This window comes from Rhamphochromis longiceps, linkage group LG23, assembly GCF_057381845.1.
Source record: "Rhamphochromis longiceps isolate RC_006_pf linkage group LG23, R_longiceps_female_GT1.1, whole genome shotgun sequence".
Classification (NCBI taxonomy): domain Eukaryota; kingdom Metazoa; phylum Chordata; class Actinopteri; order Cichliformes; family Cichlidae; genus Rhamphochromis; species Rhamphochromis longiceps.
The window spans coordinates 43,459,621-43,476,290 of NC_140578.1; the positions used below are offsets into that span (position 1 = coordinate 43,459,621).

The 16,670-nt window shown below is 42.0% G+C and overlaps 1 protein-coding gene across 1 annotated transcript in view; it reads left to right on the top strand.

Annotated features, from left to right (window-relative positions):
- LOC146642751 (NACHT, LRR and PYD domains-containing protein 3-like) overlaps positions 1-16,419 on the top strand; it is a 57,021-nt gene extending 40,602 nt beyond the window's left edge. The window contains exons 6-9 of the mRNA XM_085397198.1: positions 3,987-4,184; positions 12,521-12,715; positions 15,091-15,264; positions 15,940-16,419. Of these exons, the coding sequence (XP_085253324.1) occupies positions 3,987-4,184; positions 12,521-12,715; positions 15,091-15,264; positions 15,940-15,949 (577 nt within the window). The 3' untranslated portion in view covers positions 15,950-16,419. The remainder of the gene's footprint in view (positions 1-3,986; positions 4,185-12,520; positions 12,716-15,090; positions 15,265-15,939) is intronic.
- The last annotated feature ends 251 nt before the right edge of the window (positions 16,420-16,670 follow it).

Sequence of the window (16,670 nt, forward strand, 5' to 3'; positions counted from 1 at the left end):
ATGCCGCCATGCTCCAATGGTGAGGTCAAGATGCTGTGGTCAAGGCAGCGGTCAGATCCAAAAGCACAGCTGAGTCTCCTGATCAGTGGCTGATAAAAGATCATTAAGAACTTTCCAAAGTGCAGTTTCAGTGCTGTGAAGAGCTTTAAAACCAGACTGAAACCTTTACAACAGATGGCAGCTGAACAAATATAATCTTTTACAAAATCTTCGACAGGAAGGGAAGCTTTGAAATAGGCCTGAAATTTGAGCGGACAGAGGATCCAGATCAGGTTTTTAGTACAGGCTGTACAACAGCATGTTTAAAACAGGCTGTACAACACCTGAACTAAGACTGCTGTTAAAAATCGCTAAGATGTCGGAACCGACAACCTTTAAAATCTTTTTAAACACGTGTTGGAACAACTTCATTTGGACAAGATGATGTCTTTATAGCATCACATCGTTCCTCCACCTGATCAAACCACACAGGCTCAAACTGATCAAAAACAGCTGAGCAGGTGAATATTTTAGCCCCGGTGCGATCTCGGGCGAGAGTATCGATGATGGCCAAAGGGCAGCGTCCAGCTCTACGGCCGCTGAAGAGCAGACTCAACAGACGCGCGTGATGTGGATCCTACTGCTCTAAAACTGGAGCTTCTTCAATCCATTAAAGAGGACATTCGTACGCTGTTAAAAGAAGAACTCAGAAATGCATTGAAAGAAGATTTTGACAATATAAGGGCTGACGTGCAAGGACTGAGAAATGAGATCGCTAACAGCATGGCGGCGACGTGCGGCGAAGTTGATGGAGTAAAGGTTACAGTGAAAGAAGCTGAGGATGGGCTGTCAATGTGGAGCGATGAGGTGACCACCCTGCAGTCTACAGTAGAGAGTATGAAGGAGGAGCTGTCTGACCTGAAGGATAAATGTGATGAAGGCAGGAAGCGGAGTGCTAACATCCACATCATAGGGATCCCAGAGGGCCTGGACTCGAGCTCCTCCACGGCCGTATCCGTGCTACTACGTGAAGTGCTGGGTATGGATAAAGACGTTATTGTCGACCGCTCACACAGGAGCCCTATCCTGAGAAAGCCAGCTGGTAACCCGCACGCCGTCATAGCCGAGCGTCACTACTACCAGGATTGTGTGGCTACGCCGTGCCAGGGCCCAAGCCCCGCTTGAGTTTAACGGACAACCTATTGCAATATTACGACTGGGCAATATGACCCAAAGTTCATATCTCGATATTCTTTAGCTGGGTGGCGATATACAATATATATCTCGGTATTTTTAAAGCCAGAAAGTACGAACAAAAAGAGAGTTCTTAGTCAAAGCTGTGTCCCAAATCTCACACAGGCACATTTATTAACATACAGCGTAGATGTACATGAAACAATTACTCAGGAATAAATGATCAGCATTTATTAAATAATAATGCTCCATAAATAAAAGAAAACAAGGTTGTTTTTGTGCATAACAAAAAGCTCACAATCGTGCAGTCAAAATGTAAACAGACGCTGAGCATAATAACAAGCAGCTGCTCTGTTCCCAGGTTCTACTGCGTGACTGACAGCCTGGAGTTTGAAACCCTCTTTGTAACCGTGTCTCTTACAGGTGCCATTTATGGTCCTTATACACACTCAATACAGTAATATTACGTTGAAGCAGAGTACGTATCACTCCGCGAGGCTCCTCGTAGCTGTAATGCTCCAACAATCCATCAAGCGGTGCGGCCTCGTAGCTGAGCAAAGTCGTACCAAAACATCTTTTGAAAGGTTTCTGAGCGCCGTGTAGCACATAAAATCGGTTCGAGGTCAGTAAGCACAACCAGAATTCATCCATAAGGCGCACTGTCGATTTATGAGAAAATTACAGGATTTTAAGTGCAGAAAATATAGTTTATGGTTTTCCTTTGATCTTAGCAAATATCTACGCCTCTAATTGGGACGATCACAGATTTTTCACTAATGTCTTTGCGCGGCTCCCCAATATGTCATCACACAATATCATCTTTGAGGGAGACCTAAACTGCTCATTATCTGCTATGGACCACAGTTCACACAAAAGTACACTTAGTCCAAAGTCAGCATGCGTCATTCAGAGCTTTCTTGATCATTATGGGCTGGCTGATGTATGGAGATTTCATAATCCTGCTTCACGTCAATACTCTTTTTTTTCTAATGTCCATAAAACATATATTTGTATAGAAAAACGTCTCCCTTTAGTTACAGAATGTGATTATAAGACTCTGGTGATTTCTCCTCTTGTTTTTTCAATGTGTATTCCTCATGCCTGCTCCAACTATCAGCCATGGAGATTCAACTCAGTGTTGTTAGCAGATGAAGAGTTTGTCAGTTACAAAAGGTCTCAAAGAGATTTTTTTCTATCAATCAGACCCCAGAGATGTCATCATCAGTCATTTGGGAATCTCTAAAAGCATCTGAGAGGCCAAATAATTTCATTTTGTGCCAAACAGAATAAAATAGGGACCGAGCGCCTCTCTCAGTTAGCTGATGAAATGACTAAACTACATGCTGTGCACAGCCACTCTCCTGAGCCTGTATTATATACACAGCGGTTACAATGACAAACTGAATACAATCTCATATCTACAAAACAGGCTGAGTCAAAGTTGCAGCTACGCTTATGAACATGGAGAAAAAACAGGCGAGTTATCAGCTCACCAGCTATGACTAAGAACAGCTAACCAACTATCCTTGAGCTCTACAATGACCAGGGAATAAGGTCTACAGACAACCAAACTATCCTTGAGATCCACAATGATTTCAATAAGGTGTTTGATATTCCCTCCTTGGGAGAAGATGCGATCGCTAGTCTGGAGGAACCTGTCTCTAATGTTGGAATTGAAACGGCCGTACGGAGCATGCAGTCTGGAAAATCTGCTGCCCCGACGGGTATCCATCTAATTTTTCATAAAGTTTTCTGACCGACTGAATTCACTGTTAAAATCAACTTTTGAAGATTGGGGGTTTTTTTTTTATACGCTTAAAAAATGTGTCTTTAATTTTGTATCTTGGATAAAAGTATTGTATTGCTCCCCTCTAACAGCCGTCCGGACTAACAATAATCTGCCCCCCAGGACAGGGATGCCCTCTGTCTCCTTTTTGCCATTGACCCGCTAGCTGTTGCTCTGAGATAATGTGTTGGTGTTGAGGGAAAACATCGAGGGGGTATCGAACATGAAGTCTCTCTTTATGCCGACGACAGGATTTTATTTATTTCCAACCCATCGAACAGCCTCCACAAACTTTTGGATAGACTTACAATAATAATAATAATAATACGTTTTATTTATATGCGCCTTTAAGAGCCTCAAGGTCACCTTAATGCATACTTAAGGAATTTGGGACAATTTCTGGATATAAAGTGAATTTTGGGAGGAGCGAGGCAAAGTCTATCTGTACGACAACTGGGGAGTTTTGTGTATTTTAGCCCCTTTTAAGCCCAGCTATAACAAGTTTAAGTACTCGGGCATCTGGGTGACAAGAAAACCACAAAGACTTGTAGAAAACTATCTTCCTTTATTGTCGAAGCTTAAAGAGGATTTTGGAAAATGTGAGTTTTGCCTCTTTATATTTATGGTGGGGATGCAGAACAAGGAGCAAAGATGAATGTGATGCTGAATCAGCAGAAGACTTGGACTCATTTGATTCCAGCTTTGATATCATTGATTTCAATATGTCTATTTCTGTCACACTTCACCTTTAAAAGTGAAGCCATGTGGTTCCTGGAAGGAAAAACACGACTTTTTCAAGTCTTTGTCCTGTTTTTATGAGAAATGTACGACTTTAATGTAAAACATTCAGAGTTTTTTCTCTTGTTGTGTTTGTTTGAAGCTGCTTCCTGTTGGCTTCAGCTGTTTGGAGTTTCCATTTTCTAAACTTCTACATTCTGAACCTTCTTCAGCTCTGAACAGATGATGAAACACTGAATGATGTCAAGCACTTTGTCTAATAAACTTACATCTTTCATTCTTTATACAGATTGAAGGACTGTGGTTTGTCAGAGATCAGCTGTGATTATCTGGCAGCAGCACTGAAGTCCAACCCCTCCCATCTGAGAGAGCTGGACCTGAGTAATGACTCCTTCTCTTCTTCAACTAAGAACAACCTGCAGGATCCAGGAGTGAAGCATCTGTGTGGTTTCCTGGAGAGTCCAGGATGTAAACTTGAAACTCTGAGGTCAGTCAGCATGTTTTAGTTGTGCTGAGATGAATATGATGTGAAAGTTGTGCTGACACTAAACTGCAGACATCAGGCTGATATTATACTGATCCACACTGAGGATCTTCATGGTAAAGTCTGTTTTCTTCTTCTCTGGTTTAGTCCATTGACTGCAGCAGAACAATGTTCACATTTTTTTAAACAATGTCTTTTTTATTAAGAGGTTTCCTTTTATACACAGAAACATCAACGTATATATTATACATATAAACAGAAAGAAAAGAGAAGGATTACAGATGATCTGTACATTAGGGTTAAGTAGTACATTTAAGCCGTGAAATGAGTTCAAAAATGTATCTTTGGCTGTGAAATAAAAGAAAAAAAAGAAAAAAGGGAAAGAAAGAGAAAAAAGAGAATATAAACAAATGTATAAAATATCCCAAAGTAACAAAATCCCTGCAAAACAATCCCATTCATTCCCACCCAGGTCACTGCCTGCACCCGCACACTGTATTTCCACACCTGACTTAAGAGAGTTTGCTGAAAAATTCTTATAGATTTTGAAAAGCATCAAGGAAGGGTCCCCACATGTCTTGAAATTTCCCAGTGGAGTTCTGAAGTGAGTGTCTTATCTTTTCCAGTTTTAGACAGGCCATGAGGTCATATAACCACTGTTTGTGAGTGGGAGGGGCAGCGTCCCGCCACCTCAGTAGGATTGCCCTCCTGGCCAACAGGGAACAGAATGATAATGCCTGTTTTTTTAGAGGCCGGTAGAAGCACCTCATTCCCACTGATGCCAAACAGAGCAAGAAGGGGGCCGGGGGCCAGCGTCACACTGAGAATCCTGGACAGGGTACGAAAAACCTCTGACCAGAACTGAGTGAGATTGGGACAAGACCAGTACATGTGGACCAGTGAGGCTTCAGCAGTTTTGCATCTGTCACAATATGGAGAGATTTCAGGGTAGATACGGGATAATCTGGATTTTGAGAAATGGGCTCTATGCACCACTTTGAACTGGATTAAACAATGGCGGGCACATAGTGATGTTGTGTTGACATGTTTGAGTATAGAGGCCCATGTTTCGTCAGAGATTGTCATGTTTTAAGTCTTCTTCCCACAGTGTCTTGAGCTTGGATGAAGAGGTATGTGTCAAATTTAACATGTTATTGTAAAGCAAGGAAATCAGCCCTCTATTGGTTGGATTGAGTTGCAGGATAGTTTCTAGTAGTGTAGGCTCTGGTGGAGGGCTTGAGCCTGAAGTCTGGGAACAAATAAAGTGCCTGACTTGCAAGTATCTGAAAAAGTGTGATGGTGGAAGAATATATTTATTAGCAAGTTGTTCAAATGATGCTAGTTTGTTGGCTATGAATAGGTCCTTGACGCAAGTTATTCCACTTCTGTGCCACTCCGCAAACCCACCGTCCTGGGTAGAAGGTTTAAAGAGATGGTTAGATGCAATGGGGCTGAGAAGGGAGAAGTCACAAAGTTTAAAATATTTCCTAAACTGGCCCCATATTTTTAATGAGTGCACCACTACAGGGTTGGGAATGAAGTTGAATGAAGAGGATGAGAGTGGAGAACAAAGTGCAGCTGGTAAGGATATACTGTTGTCACTATGCAATTCCATAGTGACCCAGTCAGGACAACCACTCCGATTATGGTAAAAATACCAAAACACCAAACATCGTATGTTAGCAGCCCAATAATAAAAACGAAAGTTGGGAAGTGCAAACCCACCCTCAATTTTAGATTTTTGAAGATGCATCTTATTAAGCCTTGGGCGTTTACTCTGCCACAGATAAGATGAGATGACAGAGTCCAGCTTATTGAAAAAAGTGTTGGGAATGAAAATGGGTGTGGCCTGGAAAAGGTATAGAAATTTGGGTAGAATGGTCATTTTAATTGAATTGATACGTCCTACCAGAGACATAGAGAGTGGTGTCCAGTGGGTAAGGGACCGCTTCACTTGGTTCAGCAATGTACTCACATTTTCTGTGAAAAGGTTTTTATGTTTTTTTGTCACTGTGATTCCCAAATATGTAATTTTTGTCCTTTCAACTCTGAAGGGCAAGCAGGTGAAGTCTAACATACTGGCTTTGCTACTTAGCGGGAAGAGCTCACTTTTATTAAGGTTCAGTTTATACCCTGAAATCTGACCAAATTGACTAAGCAGATTCAATGCAGATGGTAGTGAGGCTAAGGGCTTAGAAATAAAGAGCAGGAGATCATCTGCATAGGGCGAGACCTTATGTTCTGTATTGTTTCTCCAAATGCCGTGTACCTCTTTGCAACTGCGGAACGCAATGGCAAGGGGTTCTATGGCCAGATCAAAAAGCAGGGGGCTGAGAGGACATCCCTGGCGTGTGCCTCTGTGAAGTTTGAAAGGTTTTGACAATTGGAGGTTAGTTCGTATTGTAGCAGATGGTTGAGAATAGAGTAATTTAATCCATGAAGTAAATTTTGCTCCAAAGCCAAATCTATCAAGGAACGCAAAGAGATAATCAAACTCAACTCGATCAAAGGCCTTTTCAGCGTCAAGCGAGACCACACATTCATCAGAGTCTGTAGAGCTGGAGTAGACTATGTTAAATAGCCTCCTTATGTTAAAATATGAATGACGACCTTTAATGAAGCCTGTCTGGTCTTTCGAAATAATTTTTGGAAGAACTATTTCTAGTCTACGGGCAAGTATCTTGGCTAATATTTTAACGTCTGTGTTCAGTAGAGAAATGGGTCTATAGGAGGCACATTCCAACGGATCTTTTCCTTTCTTTTTAATAAGTGTAATACAGGCTTCATAGAATGATCGAGGAAGAGATCCTTGTTCCTTGCAGTCTGTGAGGGTTGCACTAAGCTGCGTGGACAGTAATGAAGAGAAGTGTTTGAAAAATTCTGACGGAAAACCATCCGGACCCGGACACTTACCAGAGTGCATCGAAGCTATAGCCAAGGAAACTTCTAACTGGGAGATGGGTTCATCCAGCCTTGTTTTAAGTTCTGGTGGAACTTCAGGAATGTTCACATTTCAAACAGTGATACTCAACGTATGGCCCGCGGCCCACACGCGGCCTGCCCACCTTTCCTGATTCAGAGAGAGGGGACCCTGATTAACTGTGTAGCTTCTTCCTCACAGTTCTAAGTATCAGACACAACAATGAATAATCCACAGCTGACTGTCTTTAGCAGGTCAAAGGTCACGGCACACAGCAGACAGTCAGAAATATTCTAACTCTGATCATTTATCAGTTGTGACACTGTGAGACTTGATCAGAGGTGTGATCATCACAGCAGAGGCCTTTGTGTCAAAGTCACTGAGGATCAAACAGAAACACATGAAGCAGATTTTCCTCTTCTGGCTTTTTATAGCAGATAACCTTCAAAATATTCTGCAGTCGATCAAAAACTGAAGCAAACCATGAAGCAACATGTGAACATGAGCTGATGCTGCTGAAGTGAAGCAAAGTTACAGAGGTTTGATTACAGACACAGCTGAGAGTTTGTAATCTGTCATCATTTTAAAAAGTTTCCATGGAACAGCAGAAATGAGGCTTTACTGTCAGAGGCCGACAGCACTGAACACAACAGCAGACTGGTGGCTAATAAACAGTGAATGATGCAGAAACAGATGTTTGAAGCTGTTCTTGGAGTACACTGAGAGAGAGAGAGCTGTGCAGGCAGGAACAGCCAAAGTCAGAGAGAATTCATGAGCATATTTATCAAACGTGAAGCAGAGTTTGGATCTTCTTTTGCTGCTGCTTCACTCAGTTTTGGTTGGAGACAGATGAAACCTGCAGCTTCAGGATCTGTGAGCTGTCCACTTTCAGCCCCGACGGCGTGTCCGTGTACGTGCCGTCGAGTGAACGATCCACGCTCTGTTTCCATCTTTGTGTGTTTATCTGCTCTCATTTACTGTTTTATCTGTTTGCTGCTTGTTGAAATAGTTTGTGAGCTTTAACCTGAGATTCTGGCAAAATACATTTATATTAAACATCGATTCAGGATTGAATGAATCAACATCGTTTTATTCAAATTAAAACCATTTAAATGGGAACATGAATTTTTTACAGCCGCCTCTAATGCTGGGTAATGTCAGCTGGTCCATGTGCAGCTGGTTGTGAGGCTCAGGGAGCGTCTACAAAGTGCAACACTGAAAGAACATCATCCATAAATATTGAGTAAGAACTGGACTCTCATACAGCGAGACTCAAATGCCTTTAAACATCAGCTTATCCTGCAGATCCAAGTCCAACACTGAGTTTGTAAAAACATGTTTGTCAATCATTTTGTTTGGTTTCTGAGGAAAATGATTCAATAACTTGCTGCTAATACACAACATTTCATCATATTTCCTCATAACCCTCTTTTGTCTGACCATTTGATCCCATTTGAATTTGCAATAAAGGATCCACAGAGTTTGGTGACAATAATGACAGTAGATGTTTGTGTGAAAGTGCTGGAAGCAAATGAGTGTGTGATGTTCTTTCAGTGTTGCACTTTGTAGACGCTCCCTGAGCACTGGTCTCACAGCCAGCTGCACATAGAGACCAGTGTTGTTAGTCCAGGTCAGAAGATGACTTGTTGGAATGAAAATGAGCTTGTAGTTTGTCTGCTTTAATAATGTGACTGGAAAAAGGTGTTGGACTTCAAATATGTCCATTTCTGTCACACTTCACCTTTAAAAGTGAAGCCATGTGGTTCCTGGAAGGAAAAACACGACTTTTTCAAGTCTTTGTCCTGTTTTTATGAGACATGTACGACTTTAATGTTCTTTTTTTTTTTTAACTCAATTTTTATTATAATTTACAACATTGCAACTTGTGCTTGTCGATGTTCACAAGTAGGACAGTTACAGGAACTGCAATGCAGAAATGTAGATTAAAATAAGAACTGCAATTAGGAAGCACAAAACAAAACTGGGAAGCAAAACAAAACCCAAGCAAGCAAACAAACAAACAGACAACAAGAAAAACAAAAAGAAAACAAAAACTTTATGTAATATTAAATAACATGTGACAAACTTAGCCGTAAATGGACAAAACGAAACAGACCTATGCTAAATTATTGAAACAGTAAAGCATGTATGGGTCGCCAACGCTCAGTAAACAATTCTCTCTGAATCTGCAGAGCAGATGTTATTTCCTCCATCTGGTAAATTTCTCTTGCTTTATCAATCCACATATTATATGAAGGTGGGTCAAGATTCAGCCATTTAATAGTGATACACTTTAGTGCTGCTGTAAGATTCTTAAGAGATACGTTTTATTGTTTCCCGCAAAACCCTTTGGTAAGACTCCTAAAATGACTAACTGTTGGTCTTTTGTTAATGGTTGTTGGAAAACTGTACTGAGAACTTTAAATATGTCATTCCAAAGTGAGCAGATTTTTGGGCATGACCAGAATATATGTGAGTGGGTTCCTAAAGAAGTACCACAATTTCGCCAGCAGGTGTCAGGATTTGTAGGCTTCATTTTGGCAATTATCTCTGGGGTTCTAAAATATCTCATGACCACCTTCCATTTAAATTCTCTCCACAGCCCAGAATTAGTCACCAGATGGGCTTCACCGAACACCTCTTCCCAGGTGTCCTCTGAGATTTGAGTGCCAGTCTCAGCTTCCCACCTTGCCTTAATATCCAAAGTTGCATTTGTATTGAAACTCATAAATGCGTTATAAAAATGAGTGATTAATTTTGGGGAGGAATTACTTTGAAATGTTTTTAGAAATATTTCCTCAATGGGTGAGGGCTCCAAAACTTGCCTCCATTCTTTATGTTTTGTCAAAAAGCTTCTTAGCTGCAGAAATCTAAAAAAGTCAGAAGAAGGAAGCCGAAACTGACCTCAACTGTTCAAATGAGCTCAGGTGCCCATTCCTCACAACATGACAAAGTTTATGAAGCCCGCTATGTGACCATGCTCTGAAGCCAGAGTCTTCCACAATAGGAGAAAAACCCTGCAGGGAGGAGAGGCTTGATAGAATTAAAAATTTCTTTTGGAAGACCAAATGATTGTTTGATTCTACGCCAAATCTTTAGTGTGACCCTCGTCCGTTCCCCCATATGCACATTTTTAATTGAAATGTTAGAAAAAAGCAGGGATTCCAATGATCTTTCGCACATTGTCTTCTCAATGTTTAGCCACTGAGTTTCAGACAAATCCCGCACCCATACAGTCAGGGGTCTCATCTGAGCTGCCCAGAAATAATATTTCAGGTTTGGAACAGCCAATCCCCCCTGCAGGTTTGACAGTTTTAATGTTTGGAACTTGATCATCCCTCATGTGTATTTAGTCTCTGTGTCGCGTCATCTGTGTTCCCACCCTCCATATTTTCATGCCCAGTCTTTTGTATTCTTAGCCATAGCTTTCTGTGTCTTCATGATTTATTATAGTATTAGTTCCCCAGTTTAGTTCTCTTCACTGTGATTCTGCCTTGTTTGATGTCTTCAGCCGAAATAAAGGCTCGCTTTTCGTTCAAAACTCAGTTTCATGGCTGCACCAGTGTCTGCGCCTGAGTCCTCCACACACTCTCCATACGGTCAGCCACTGTGACCGTGACACTAAACTACATGCTGTGTGCAGCCACTCTCCTGAGCCTGTATTATATACACAGCGGTTACAATGACAAACTGAATACAATCTCATATCTACAAAACAGGCTGAGTCAAAGTTGCAGCTACGCTTATGAACATGGAGGAAAAACAGGCGAGTTATCAGCTCACCAGCTACGACTAAGAACAGCTAACCAACTATCCTTGAGATCTACAATGACCAGGGAATAAGGTCTACAGACAACCAAACTATCCTTGAGATCCACAATGATTTCAATAAGGTGTTTGATATTCCCTCCTTGGGAGAAGATGCGATCGCTAGTCTGGAGGAACCTGTCTCTAATGTTGAAATTGAAACGGCCGTACGGAGCATGCAGTCTGGAAAATCTGCTGCCCCGACGGGTATCCATCTGATTTTTTCATAAAGTTTTCTGACCGACTGAATTCACTGTTAAAATCAACTTTTGAAGAATCCTTCCTCTCACAGTCGTTGCCTCCAACAATGCATCAAGCAGTGATGTGTTTAATTGTAAAACAGGAAAAAGACCATTTAGATTGTCGTTCATGTCGTTTAATATCTTTGTTCAACACAGACACCAAGATCCTGGCTCAAGTGTTGGCCCGTCGCTCACACAAGTATTTGTCCTCCATTATTTCACCAGACGGGCTTTATTAGGCACTCTTTTTTGAACATTAGAGCTCTATTAAATATCATTTATACCCATGTTAAAGGTGATACATTGGAAACCGTAATTTGGCTTGACGCAGAAAAGGCATTGGATCGGGTGAGATGGGATTTTTTTTATACGCTTAAAAAATGTGTCTTTAATTTTGTATCTTGGATAAAAGTATTGTATTGCTCCCCTCTAACAGCCGTCCGGACTAACAATAATCTGTCCCCCAGGACAGGGATGCCCTCTGTCTCCTTTTTGCCATTGAACCGCTAGCTGTTGCTCTGAGACAATGTGTTGGTGTTGAGGGAAAACATCGAGGGGGTATCGAACATGAAGTCTCTCTTTATGCCGACGACATGATTTTATTTATTTCCAACCCATCGAACAGCCTCCGCAAACTTTTGGATAGACTTAAAATAATAATAATAATAATACGTTTTATTTATAGGCGCCTTTAAGAGCCTCAAGGTCACCTTAATGCATACTTCAGGAATTTGGGACAATTTCTGGATATAAAGTGAATTTTGGGAAGAGCGAGGCAAAGTCTATCTGTACGACAACTGGGGAGTTTTGTGTATTTTAGCCCCTTTTAAACGCAGCTATAACAAGTTTAAGTACTCGGGCATCTGGGTGACAAGAAAACCACAAAGACTTGTATAAAACTATCTTCCTTTATTGTCGAAGCTTAAAGAGGATTTTGGAAAATGTGAGTTTTGCCTCTTTATATTTATGGTGGGGATGCAGAACAAGGAGCAAAGATGAATGTGATGCTGAATCAGCAGAAGACTTGGACTCATTTGATTCCAGCTTTGATATCATTGATTTCAATATGTCCATTTCTGTCACACTTCACCTTTAAAAGTGAAGCCATGAGGTTCCTGGAAGGAAAACACGACTTTTTCAAGTCTTTGTCCTGTTTTTATGAGAAATGTACGACTTTAATGTGAAACATTCAGAGTTTTTTCTCTTGTTGTGTTTGTTTGAAGCTGCTTCCTGTTGGCTTCAGCTGTTTGGAGTTTCCATTTTCTAAACTTCTACATTCTGAACCTTCTTCAGCTCTGAACAGATGATGAAACACTGAATGATTTCAAGCACTTTGTCTAATAAACTTACATCTTTCATTCTTTATACAGATTGGAGAGCTGTGGTTTGTCAAAGATCAGCTGTGATTATCTGGCAGCAGCACTGAAGTCCAACCCCTCCCATCTGAGAGAGCTGGACCTGAGTACTTACTACTGGTCGTCGACTACGAACAACCTCCAGGATTCAGGAGTGAAGCATCTGTGTGGTTTCCTGGAGAGTCCAGGATGTAAACTTGAAACTCTGAGGTCAGTCAGCATGTTTTAGTTGTGCTGAGATGAATATGATGTGAAAGTTGTGCTGACACTAAACTGCAGACATCAGGCTGATATTATACTGATCCACACTGAGGATCTTCATGGTAAAGTCTGTTTTCTTCTTCTCTGGTTTAGTCCATTGACTGCAGCAGAACAATGTTCACATTTCAAACCTTCAAAGAAGAAGAAAAATCCTCCACTGGAAAATTCACTGTGAAACTCTCAAACTCTTCATTGCACCTTAAAGTCTGTCTGACACTGAAATCCAAAGAAAAATGTGCGTTTGCTTTACAGACAGCAGTCCAACACAAACATACACACATCATCCAAAACACAGTCCAACATCCAAATCTCCTCCACTGCCAGCATGAATGATGGGAAAGAGAAGCAGGAACACTCTGACATTCAGGGTTAGAATGAGTTTCATCAAGCAGACTGTGAAGATCAAAGCTGCATTAGAAAGCTTACATGAATGAATGAGTGGACAGAAGTGGACAGAGATCATCTGAAGCACTTCAAAGGCTTTAAATCAGCACATTTCTCTTTGTTCTTTATCAACTCTGTTAGTTTCTCTCAGTTTTCTGTGGAATGAAGCTAACAGCAGGCTAATAAGATGCTGACCAATAGGTTTCTATTAAAGGTTGTAATTTGTATATGAAAAAGTGCTTTGGCTCAGCAGGGATCAGCTTACAGGTAGAATACAGCTGCTGGATGGGATTAGCATGTCATAGCTATCTACCAAACTGCTAACTGGGGGATTTCAGGCCATCTATGGATCATTTTTGCTAACTGTTTATTCAGCTTAGGCTCACAGGGCTGCAGCCTGTGCCCTAGCTGTCATAGGGCAAGAGGCGTGGTCCACCTGCACAGGTGAGCAGTCCATCACAGGGCCAACAGAGAGCGACAGAGAAGCACTCCCTCACATCCACACCTACAGCCAATGTAGAAGCACCAATGAACCTAAGCAGCATTTCATTGGACTGTGGGGGAACATCCAACCTCCACAGAAAGGCCCAGCTGACCAACAAGCTTCAACCTACAACCTTCCTGCTCTAAGGCACTAGTGCTAACCACTTTTGCCCATTTCAGCCCAAATCCTGCATCTTCCTGTTTCTGACTCCAGGCCAGCTCCACTAACACTTTCTCATCAGACACTGCCACCTAGTGGAGGAAGTCTTAGTTCCATTTGAAGCTTCAGATTACAGTTAGTTCCTTTACAAAGAGGTGGAGGTGGTGGGGCCACAGCACCATCATCACTGAGTGCCATAGGACACTTAACCTTTGTTTCCATATGCTGGGAACTTCCTGTTGTTCCAAGGAGGACTGGAAAATGTGTGAAAATCTCCCAGTCAGTTCCTCACAGCACACTTCAATCATTTCCCTCCCACAGCATCAGGACCAGGGCTTTTTCTCTCTTTGGTCCCACTAAGAGATTTCCACACAAACACCTCATCAGTGGGACTCTCAGAGCTACCAGCCCTTTGCTACAATCACAAAGCTCTTCATTGAAATCAATGATATCAAAGCTGGAATCAAATGAGTCCAAGTCTTCTGCTGATTCAGCATCACATTCATCTTTGCTCCTTGTTCTGCATCCCCACCATGGACTTCATTCCTTTCCAAGCCAGCCTTGAGTGTCCTTTATTCAGCTCATCCTCTGCTTTACTTTTACACCTGATTTTAGCTGCTTTATCTCTCTTTCAACAGGTTTCTGTGCCTCAATCTTTTTCTTCTCTCCCTCATAACAAGACAGCTTCTTCTGCCTGAGAACATGTTGGAGTGATTTACTAATCCAGGGCTGCTTATTGGGGAAAATACTTCCTGTTTCCAAAGTAATCCCCATTTTTCCCAGAAAGAAATGTCAGTAGAAATCGATGATCTAAGTGAGAACATGAGCCTTTAAAAAGTCCCAGTGGGTGCAGTCAAAGCAGTCCCTCAGTCCCAGTATAGAGTCTTTGGTCCAGACTGGAACAACTGTGTGCCCAGTTTGAGCTCTCTTCAGTGCTGTGACCTGACAGACCCAGAGGGGCCATCACATCACATTTAGAAGCTCCCCTGATGGAGCCACAACACATGTCCAATACTTAGTCTGTCTTGTTGGACCAACTGGAAGAAATGATTCAAGGACTTAGTCACAGAACAGAGATTCAAATCTCCAAAATCCAACTGGCTGCATCAGGACATATAGTCTGAAACTCTGCACAGTTTCCTGTTTGAAGCTGCTTCCTGTTGGCTTCAGCTGTTTGGAGTTTCCATTTTCTAAACTTCTACATTCTGAACCTTCTTCAGCTCTGAACAGATGATGAAACACTGAATGATTTCAAGCACTTTGTCTAATAAACTTACATCTTTCATTCTTTATACAGATTGAAGAGATGTGGTTTGTCAAAGATCAGCTGTGATTATCTGGCAGCAGCACTGAAGTCCAACCCCTCCCATCTGAGAGAGCTGGACCTGTACTTCAACAACGTGAAGGATCCAGATGTGAAGCAGCTGTCTGATCTTAAGAAGAGTCCAGACTACAGACTGGAGACTCTGAGGTCAGTAGAGTGATGGAGTGAGTGGGTGGTGCTGTCAGCAGTATTGTACTAAACACAGTCAGTATGAAACAAAGATCCAGTGTTTCCTGTAAAGCTGCAGCTTCTCGGTGAAGCTGTGAGAGGAGAACGGTGACAGGCTTCAGGATTGGACACAAACACTTCCTGTTTCTCACCTTTATGGTCACCATAGTAACGGCTGACACGCTCTGATCAAACACTGTCAACAGCCAATCAGCTCTCTGAACAAAGCAGCACGCAGACCAATGACTGCATTGATTTCCAAGTTTAAAGCAGTGAAGAACACAGTCTGTAGGTGAGGAAGAATTTAGTGAGAGCAGATGTTTGGATGGAATTCCTCCAGTTAACAGCTGGAACCGTCCATCTGGATTGTTGGGCTTGTTGTTGGGGTTCCTACAGAGCTCAGAGTGGACACACCAAGGTTCTTCTAATGAATGAAAGTCCAAACTCAAACTAGGAGGGAAAAACATTTTCAGCAACTTCAATAAAAATCCAAAGATTAGAAAAAGTGAAGCAACAATGAGTCCTAGTACAGTCCCAGCACTGACGTCCCTGCTGCTCTTTATACTGGATGTGCTGCATCACTGACTGACAGCTGATGAAGAGTCTCTGGAAACACTCGTTTATCTCCTCTGCTCTTCCTCCTTCTCTCTGCAGGTGGAGCTGATGATGGTAAACAGGACGGTGTGTGTGCTGAGAGAGGAGCAGCTGTGTCCTGATGATCCAGAGAGGTTGAAGCAGCAGCAGCTTGTGTGTAGAGACGCTCTGACTGGGCCATGTTACTGGGAGGTGGAGAGGAGAGCTTCATCCAGCAGTGACTGACAGAGGAATGAAGTGCAGATGACTGTCAGTGCTGCAGAGTGAACTGCTCTGAGAACAGCTCCACTGTCAGACACAATGTAGAGTCCAGCATCAGCCCTGTGTGTCCCTCTGGATCTGACAGAGGATCATCAGTGTATCTGGACTGCTCTGCTGCTGCTCTGTCCTTCTACAGTCTCTGCACAGTCTCTGTCTCACTCTGGAAAGATTTTACAACTTGTTGTAATTACAGAACGTTAATATAATATTCAAACATGTGATCTTCTCTTTATTTCTGAATCTTTACCAAATAAAGAAAAACCAAACTAACAAACAGAAGCTGTCGTGTCCTTTTTCACCACATCTGTGAATCTTTTCTGTGTTTTTCCTCTTTTCCTCCTTCCTGCAGCTCCATCTTCATCATTCTGTGTCCAGTATATGTGAACACGTCCAAAGCATCTGAGCCTCATGTTACCCGTTTGTGTGAGTTACGCCTGTCGTTGTGTTGTGGTGTATAAATAAGGGGCAGGAGACAGCGCTGGATCTCCAAGTTCTTTACTCTCAATTTCTGCAACATCTGCAATATCTAG